This window comes from Neophocaena asiaeorientalis, unplaced genomic scaffold (assembly GCF_003031525.2).
Source record: "Neophocaena asiaeorientalis asiaeorientalis breed wild unplaced genomic scaffold, Neophocaena_asiaeorientalis_V1.1 scaffold43, whole genome shotgun sequence".
In the NCBI taxonomy this organism is placed as follows: Eukaryota; Metazoa; Chordata; class Mammalia; order Artiodactyla; family Phocoenidae; genus Neophocaena; species Neophocaena asiaeorientalis.
In genome coordinates, this window is record NW_020173674.1 from 8,961,620 (window position 1) to 8,969,558 (window position 7,939).

General features: G+C 52.0%; 3 protein-coding genes and 1 non-coding gene across 7 annotated transcripts in view; 1 reads left to right on the forward strand and 3 right to left on the reverse strand.

Moving 5' to 3' along the window:
* Positions 1-841: 841 nt before the first annotated feature.
* On the reverse strand, positions 842-2,093 carry UQCC3 (ubiquinol-cytochrome c reductase complex assembly factor 3). Its single transcript, XM_024748972.1, has 2 exons — positions 1,581-2,093; positions 842-1,490 (listed from the first exon to the last, which is right to left on the reverse strand). The coding sequence occupies exons 1-2, from the start codon at positions 1,806-1,808 to the stop codon at positions 1,341-1,343; spliced, it is 378 nt and encodes a 125-aa protein (XP_024604740.1). The 5' UTR covers positions 1,809-2,093; the 3' UTR covers positions 842-1,340.
* Positions 2,094-2,862: 769 nt separating this feature from the next.
* LBHD1 (LBH domain containing 1) overlaps positions 2,863-7,939 on the forward strand; it is a 6,996-nt gene continuing 1,919 nt past the window's right edge. Inside the window, exons 1-4 of the mRNA XM_024749350.1 lie at positions 2,863-3,012; positions 3,089-3,254; positions 3,839-4,066; positions 6,341-6,465. Of these exons, the coding sequence (XP_024605118.1) occupies positions 2,863-3,012; positions 3,089-3,254; positions 3,839-4,066; positions 6,341-6,465 (669 nt within the window). The remainder of the gene's footprint in view (positions 3,013-3,088; positions 3,255-3,838; positions 4,067-6,340; positions 6,466-7,939) is intronic.
* CSKMT (citrate synthase lysine methyltransferase) lies at positions 4,528-6,053 on the reverse strand. Of its 4 annotated transcripts, XM_024749347.1 has the most exons (4): positions 5,980-6,000; positions 5,601-5,688; positions 5,364-5,497; positions 4,534-5,200 (listed from the first exon to the last, which is right to left on the reverse strand). In XM_024749347.1, exons 3-4 carry the CDS (start codon positions 5,428-5,430, stop codon positions 4,545-4,547), a joined length of 723 nt encoding a protein of 240 aa, XP_024605115.1. In that variant the 5' UTR covers positions 5,431-5,497; positions 5,601-5,688; positions 5,980-6,000; the 3' UTR covers positions 4,534-4,544. The 4 variants fall into 4 exon arrangements, with proteins under 4 accessions (XP_024605117.1, XP_024605115.1, XP_024605114.1 ...); XM_024749346.1 differs by having other exon boundaries at positions 5,383-5,497; positions 5,601-6,053; XM_024749348.1 differs by having other exon boundaries at positions 5,364-5,688.
* LOC112402553 (small nucleolar RNA SNORA57) lies at positions 5,766-5,914 on the reverse strand. The gene has a single exon (XR_003003727.1). It is a non-coding gene; the product is annotated as a small nucleolar RNA SNORA57 (small nucleolar RNA).

The following is a 7,939-nucleotide window of genomic DNA, read 5'->3' on the forward strand; positions in this document are numbered from 1 at the left end:
TAAACTGTAAAGGTCGCACATGACAAATGTGCTCAGCTTACGACTTCACCGTCTAGTAGCTGAAAACTGCACCAATGCTCATACCTGGGTTTACACCTCAGTGTTACCAAGCTTTATTTAGTGTGTTCCGGCTTTATTTAATACAAGCAGGCCCCCCCATCCCCCATCAATTGCAATCTTGTTTGGAACCACAGGACATAAAATAGACAAAAGGGGAGTGAAATGGTTGATTTCGCTGTAGGGCGGCCACCCCACTGATAGCTTTATCTCATCCCATCAGTGGCATCGGCAATGGACCCTGTGACGGATTCAGAAATTGAAAGCCACTACAGTGAAAACCTTGTGGGAGGAAAACCCCAGTGCATTTAGTGAGAGGCTGCCCTGTGCCTGGCACTGCACTTTACATTCCTAAGTTCACCGTTTTACAACTCTCAAGATAATTGTCACCATTTATTTATTTATGTATTTATCTGCACCAGGTCTTAGTTGCAGCACTCTGGATCTTCGTTGCAACATGTGGGATCTCTTAGTTGCGGCATGCGAACTCTTGTTGCAGTACCTGGGATCTAGTTCCCTGACCAGGGATCGAACCAGGGCCCTCTGCATTGGGAGCACGGAGTCTTAGCCACTGGACCACCAGGAAAGTCCCCATTATCACCTTTTATGGAACAGGACTAAGGCTCAGAGGTTAAAAACATGGAGGAGTTGAAACAAGATCTGACTCAAAGCACAGCCCTTTGACCGCTCCTACCACGAATTAAGGTCACAGAAGGCATTATGGCACATGTTAATTGCTAGAAGCCCCTCTCCAACCTCATTCGAAGGACAGGCACCCAGAGTGTCCTCTATGGGTATTTACTGCACAAGTTTCCAGGATAACGATTTCAAGAACATCACTTGGTTATCCCCGAAAGTACACTTACCAAACCACGTGACCTGACGTGTGTTCTGAAAACGTGGTCGCTCTGCCTATAGGGCTTCAGCGTCACATGAAGGGCGGGGCAGGCGAGAGCTGCACTCAAGCCCGCCCGCAGCACTGACCCCCATAACACTCTAGGATTTTATGGGCGTCCAGCCGCAGTGCTCTCTCTCTGGATGGAGGAACATGATTTATTGGTTCCTTCAGTTAGCCACATCAGATGCCCTGGCCCAAGGCGTGGACGTTAAAACACAGTCAGTGCATTGTTTGGGGGGGGAACGTGCTCACCCGGCGGCAGCTCCCCAGGTCCCGAAGAGGTCTGCGCGTGTCTGGACTCCCCGCCGGCCCACAGACGAGTAAGGCCGGCTCGGGCTCCTGCGCTGCAGCGGAGGTCCCGGCGCGCACGGGGGCAGGTCTGGCCTCAGGCTGACTTCCCGCCGCCGCCACTCATCCAGTTCTTTCTCCAGGCGACGTTCTCCTGCGTGGCCGCGGCCTCCTGCAGAGTGGCCAGAAGTAGCTCTTTGGTCCTGGCCACCTCGTCCCTGCGCTGCGGGTCCTGCTCCGGCATCTCCTGCGGGCAGAAAGGGAGGTTCGTAGTCCGGGCTAGCAGCCTGCGGTTCTCCGCCCGCTCGCCCCACCTCGGCCTCCCAGCTGCTCACACCTTTAGCGTTGCCTGCTTCTGCCGCTCTCCCGGGGTCACGAGGACAAAGAGCCCGGTGCCCACGCCAGCCCCCACGCCCAGCACTGCGCCCGCGATCAGCGCTTTGCGCAGGGTCCCCATGGCCGACCGCGCGACCAGCGAGACGCACTCCGGAGCCTCCAGTAGCCTAGCAAGGCCGCCGCGACGTCTCAATCTGCGCAGGCTAGAACGCCTCACACAGGAAACCATAGAGACGGGGCCGGCTAGAGAGGGCCTGGCCAGAGAAACGTTTCGAAGCTAGAGCGCCTGGGTGTTAAGACTAGGTTTAGCTGGGGAGGTTGACCACGTCAAGAGGTGTTGGCACCCAGGGCCGAGCGTGGGGCCCCTTGTCATGAAATCCCGAGGAGGATTGCTAAGGGGAGAGTAAGTGTCTTCATTGTTGCTGTGAGCTTTACAATTGCCCAGCTCCGGAACGTCCTGATCAATAGAGGGTCAAGGCTGCGCTCTGTGCTTTTCCAATACAGTACCTAAGGACATTCAGATACTTATAAACATCAATCTATTGACTGCCTTCAATCCCTTCAACTCCTGAACAAAAACTCAAAGCCAAGTGTACCGGGTGGGGAGAACGGTATATTTATGTTTTCTTTTTATTTTACTTGTTGAAAGTAAACGTTACCTTTCTCTTCACGGTATATAACCTTGTTTTGTTTTTTTTTTAAACCATGGATTTTGTGTAACATACCGAATTCTAGTTTGGAGAAGAAAACACCTCTTAGTTGTGTGACCCCGGGCAAATCGTTTAAGTTCTTTGTTTCTCGGTTTCTGCATCGGAAAATGAGGCTAATAACAGTATTTATCTCATAGTTTTAGGATAATTAAATAAGTTTATACGAAAAGCATTTAAAACAGTTCCTGGCAAATAGCATACACCATAAAAATATTCATTAAATAAGATACAAAGAAACATGTCAATGTGGGAGACCCAGTAAGAACCAGGAAATTCCAAGTTTGTTATCAAAGCTCTTCACTCACAGGGCTTTAATCCAGATGCCCTCGTTAACTCCTACTTCTGCCTTTCCCAGTGTCACCAGGGAGTGAGTAGAAATAAAGCCCCTATTCCACCTCTTGGGATTGTCCCCTCCCCTGAAAGGCCCATAATCTCCTTGCATGTCAGCCTCTTCTCCTCAGAAGTGATAAAGGGGCCAGGCTCCAAAGCAGATTAAAGGAACAGTCTGTGGGGTGCTCTGGGCAGGGATACTCCACTGAGTTCAACCACCCTGCACTCCAAGAATCAGCACGCATGGCCCTTGTGCCAGGGAGCAGCGAGGATGGGCCTTGGCCTAGAGATGGCCCAGGCTCCTCCCAGCAACCAGAAAGTCCTAGACTCACCAACCCTCTCTGGGAAGACAGAGGAGAAATTGACCAGGTTGAAGGTCACCAGGATGTTCAGGTTAGTACTTCCGCACCTTGTGCCTTGCTGTTGGCTCATTCTAATTTGGCCCAAGCCCCCTGCTGTGCCCATCCAGGTTGTCTGTCAAAAGACCCGCCTCCCCTCCATCGTGGTGGAAGCCGCTGAGGCTGAAGCGAGTGAAGAGAGTGGGGAGCTCCGGTGGCCACACAAGGAGCTGCAGCTGCTCACTGATGATGAGGAAGAGGACGTTGAGGTCTTCCAGGACCAAAGTGAAGAACCAGGTGAGGGAGGTGGCTGGTTCGAATGAGGCTGTTGTGAATGGGATGGTCTAAGCAGGACAACTTAGTTGTGTCTCTTGCATTAAGCAGCACACAGTAGGTGCTCAGTAAACAGTGAAGAAAAATGTAGAGGTGGGAGATAAAAGTCAAGGTGGGAAACTTTAAACGGCAGTTGTGATGTCAGGTGACACCTTTTAATATGTATTTTTAATACTTTAAGATATTTTTGTCATGGGGGAAAGAATAAAATCACCCCAAATCCGACTACCCAGAGATTAACATTTTGGATGCCTTCTCCTCCAGATTTTTCTTCATGTCTATATACTGTTACAGAAGCTACTTTTACTATATGCCAGGCACTGTGCTGAACGCTTTTACATATATTTTTCAGGACCCAGTGAGGAAGGATACTTTCTCCCTCATGAGGAAACTGAAGCTGTTAAGTTAGGCTCTTCATTATAATTGCTGTATTATTTTTATAAGCAAAAGGAATTACATGAATTTATCTTTAAAAAAAATCCAGTAATATATCAGGTATATTTTTCACTGTTAATGGGCTCTTTAACTGCCCCCCTCCCACCCCCCAGGCTGGACTTGGAGCTCACTGGACCCCAAATCTCCCTTAAGAACCTTTAACCCGGAACTCAGCTGGGGGCAGGAACAGGTAGATCAAGATGCCTACTGGATTCCAGAGGAGACAGCTTGTCAGGAAGCCCCCAATCCCTGTCCTCTCTGGGACTCGGCATCAGGTTCCCATGTGTGCAGAAGCTGCTTTGTGGAATATTCCCATTTCCTGCCTCCCAGGAGCTTTGAGGGTAAGTATCACTCTCCCTCAAACATTATACCTAGGTTTATGAAGCCCTTCTACCTATCCTTTCACAATCTTCCCCTTTTACAAGCTGAGAAAAATGAAGGCTTACAGGTTAGGCCCCTGGGTCACACACAAGTCATATCCAAGGAATTTGGATTAAGAATTCCTATCTGTGCTTTTAGGAGTTCGGTTAACTGGGATGGGGAATGACCCACTTGTACCTTCTTTATTCAGCCCTCATCTTGTGCCTGGCACTGCTAAGTGTTTCCCCTGTTGTTGTATGGAATCCACATAACTCCAGGTATTATTCCAACCTTGCAGATGAGTTAACTGGGGCACAGAAATATTCAATACTGTGTGCACACAGCTCATATATATGAAAGCCCGGATCCAAATTCTCATTTTCCAGTCATCTTGCCAAGACAAAAGCTTTCTCCAACTCCTCACCCAACAGAAACACTAGGGTCAGGTTTTAAAAGTCTTTAATTGGAGCCTTGAACCAAGTAAGCAAAGTAGGTGATGCCCCCGAAAGGGCCCAGCTCCTGCACACACACAGTGCAGCCTTGGGACCCTTGCTCCAGGCAGGGCAGCCGCACATCAGGGTCCTCATCTGAGAACTGAATCAGGGTCCCCCCGGGGCTTAGGACCCTCAGGCACTCTGACAGCAGCTGGTAAGCCCCAGGCAGACCAGCCTGGGCAACAGCATCCCAGGTACCCTTGTCTAGCACTAGATGGAAAGAGCCTGAGGAAGCCACTGGCTGCAGGTTGAGGGCATTAGCTTGCATAAAGTGGAGGCGTGAGGCAGGGTGCCCCGGGCACAGGGGTGTTTGGCCTTGGCCACCTTCCAGGAGGCTGTTCATGTGGGCCACAGCCACAGGAGAGAAGTCCACCCCCAACACGCCCACTGGGTGCGGGCATTTGGTATAGAGGCCCGTACACAAGCTGGAGGTCCCACAGCCCACGTCCAACACCCGCGGTGGACAGGCAGCCGGTGCCTCCTGCAGTAGCGGCAGTAGGAGCCCCTGGGCTTCCTCGTATCCAAAGAACCAGTCGAAGGTGCCCGCGCTGCCCTGACGGGGCTGGGCGGGGAGCTTATCCCAGAGGCGGCGGTACGCCAGGCAGCTACCAGCCAGGGAGCCTGTGGACGAGTGGAGGACTTGCGTCACCCAGCGCCCAGTTCTAGCTAAACGCGACAAAACCCGCACCAATGTGGCCTGGGGCTTTAAGCGGCACAATTTCAGGGACTAGACTCCTGTGTAACGAAGAACCCAACTTGCCCTCCCTCTGTCCACCTTCCCTACCCGCCACGGCGCGACGCACCCCCGCCGCCAGGCTCGCCAGGTGGAGGGTTCGGCGCAGGGCTGCCATCCGGAAGTGACGGCAAGGTCGGCCAGAGAAACTTCTGCGAAAATGTCGCCCGTACTCCGGCAGGGGCCTGAGGTCCAAGGGAAGATTTGCAAAATACGCTGTGAGGAATCACGCGTACAGCCTCCCTAACTCTGCAGCCTCGGAGAAAAGGAACGCGGAGACAAACTTACTACGGTACGAACGGCTTTTATTGTTTGCAACGGGAAGTGGAAGAGGAGGGGATGCGAAAGCTCCGGCTCCTGGGGCGGCTCCACAGACCTGAAATCAAAGGAGAAGGTGTGAGCACCCCGGGGAGGAGTCTGCTGAACCTCGGTTCTGCCCTGCTCCTTGGAGCCCTGTGTCCCGGCGCTTGAGGATAGAACCCGCGGAATGGAAGCCGCCGGTACCGAAGACATGACGCCGAGGGGGCCGGAGCCCTTTCCCTCTACCTCCGTACATTACGCGGACCGGGACCGCACGCCCGATCCCCGCCAAGAAAAGGAGGGTCAACAGGCCCCACCCAGAAACCCCGCACGGCCAGCCGGCGAAAACACTAGAACCGACACTCACTCAGTCGCTGTCCTCGGAGAGGCCAAGGAGCCGCCCGGGCTCCTTTATATAGCTCCAGGACCCGCCCCCCCCCCAGCTGCGATTGGCTAACGGAGGGCTGAGGGGTGGGGCGCACACGGACCCTGCGCAGAGCTGAAACGCTGGACCCTGAGCTGGTTTCGCTACGCAGCAATGGGTGCTCCGGGGGGGAAGATCAACCGGCCGCGAACGGTGACTGTGTGGGAGCCCGACCCTGTTTCCCAAGCGTCCTGGAGCCTTTACCCTCGCCCGAGATGGACTCGATGGGCCAGTGTCGCCGGGTGCGGGGTCCCGGGTCGCGGTGCACGGCACCCCTCTGATTAAGCATCTTCCTCCCCCTTAGGAGCTGAAGAAGAAGCTGTTCAAGCGACGGCGGGTGTTGAACCGGGAGCGGCGACTGAAGCACCAGGTGGTCGGGGCTGTGATAGACGAAGGGCTGATCACGAGGCACCACCTCAAGAAGCGGGCGTGAGTGCCAGACCCTCTCCCTCTTGGTCCTCCCCACCATGCCTCCTTCCCTCCTCCTTGTCGAGCTCCGGAGCAGCTAACACCTTTTTGCTTTCCTTGTGTACTCACGTTTATGCAAGGAACGTTTGTGCCTAAACTCTGCTAGTCTCTCACTGTACCTGTACCTCACAACCTTTCTTTGGTTCTTGGACTCTGATGAGAATCTAAGGAGAGCTGTGGACTCCCCCACCTCCCCAAGTAACATTATTCACTCGCACAGATTATTTATTTATTTATTTATTTATTTATTTATTTATTTATTTATTTATCGGTACGCGGGCCTCTCACCGTTGTGTCCTCTCCCGTTGCGGAGTACAGGCTCCGGACGCCCAGCCGCTCCGCAGCATGTGGGATCTTCCCGGACCGGGGCACGAACCCGTGTCCCCTGCATCGGCAGGCGGACTCTCAACCACTGCGCCACCAGGGAAGCCCCACACAGATTTTTTCATAAATACATTTAAAAGCACACACATAAGTGTGCGGCGAATCATTCGATGAATTTTCACAAGGGCACATGTGAGATTTTGCATATAATCTGAGTCTTGGGGCAGAGTTCCCACCCCATTCTTTCATTGACTTGTTTATTATAAATATTTAGTTTATAAAGCGGCATAATAAATATATTTGGTCCTAGTCTCTGCTTTCTGGCAGAGCTAAATTTCCTGAGTGATAAGAGTGACTTTTTGTTCATAAGGATCCCCTTTTGAACACACCTAAATTTATGCAAATGGTGACTTAGCGTGGGGCTGGTCATCGGAAAGATGGAGTGATTAGAGGATTGGAAATTTAATTCCCTCTCACTGCTTGTGGGAAGGGGGTGTGTGGGTGCTGTAGATTAAGCTCTACACAACCTCTTAAACCAGCTCCTGATTGGTCAACTGGTGGAGGTACTGGGAGGCTGGCTCACCTGGAGAGAGCATGGAACCTCTGGCCCCTTCCATACCTTACCCTATGCTTCTCTTCCACCTGACTGTTCCTGAGTTGTATCGTTTTGTAATAAATCAGTAAATGCAAATACATGTTTCCCTGAGTTCTGTGAGCTGTTCTAGCAAATTATCGAGTCTGAGAAGGGGATCATGAGAACCCCAGTTTATGACTGGTCAATCAGAAGCACAGGTAACAACCTGGATATGTGATTGGCATTTGAAGTGGGGGAAACCTTAACCTTTGGTATCTGTTGCTATGTCCTGGTAGATAGTGTCCAAATGGAGTTAAATTTGTAGGACACCCAGTCAATGTCCATTGAGAATTTGGAGAATTACTTGATGTGGGAAACCTCCCCCACCCACCACATCTGCTGTTAGAAGTATCAAGAATAAGGGACTTCCCTGGTGGTCCAGTGGTTAAGACCAATTGCGCTTCCAATACAGGGGGCATGGGTTCGATCCCTGGTCAAGGGAACTAAGATCCTGCATGTTGAATGGCCAGAAAAAAA

Coding starts and splice junctions, on each gene's coding strand:
- UQCC3 (XM_024748972.1), bottom strand. CDS start 1,808: ATGGTTTCCTGTGTGAGGCGTTCTAGCCTGCGCAGATTGAGACGTCGC. Junction 1,491..1,580: donor AGAAGCAGGCAACGCTAAAG/GTGTGAGCAGCT, acceptor TTCTGCCCGCAG/GAGATGCCGGAGCAGGACCC.
- CSKMT (XM_024749346.1), bottom strand. CDS start 5,825: ATGTCTTCGGTACCGGCGGCTTCCATTCCGCGGGTTCTATCCTCAAGC. Junction 5,498..5,600: donor TAAAAGCCGTTCGTACCGTA/GTAAGTTTGTCT, acceptor CTTGGACCTCAG/GCCCCTGCCGGAGTACGGGC. Junction 5,201..5,382: donor TGGCGAGCCTGGCGGCGGGG/GTGCGTCGCGCC, acceptor ACTCGTCCACAG/GCTCCCTGGCTGGTAGCTGC.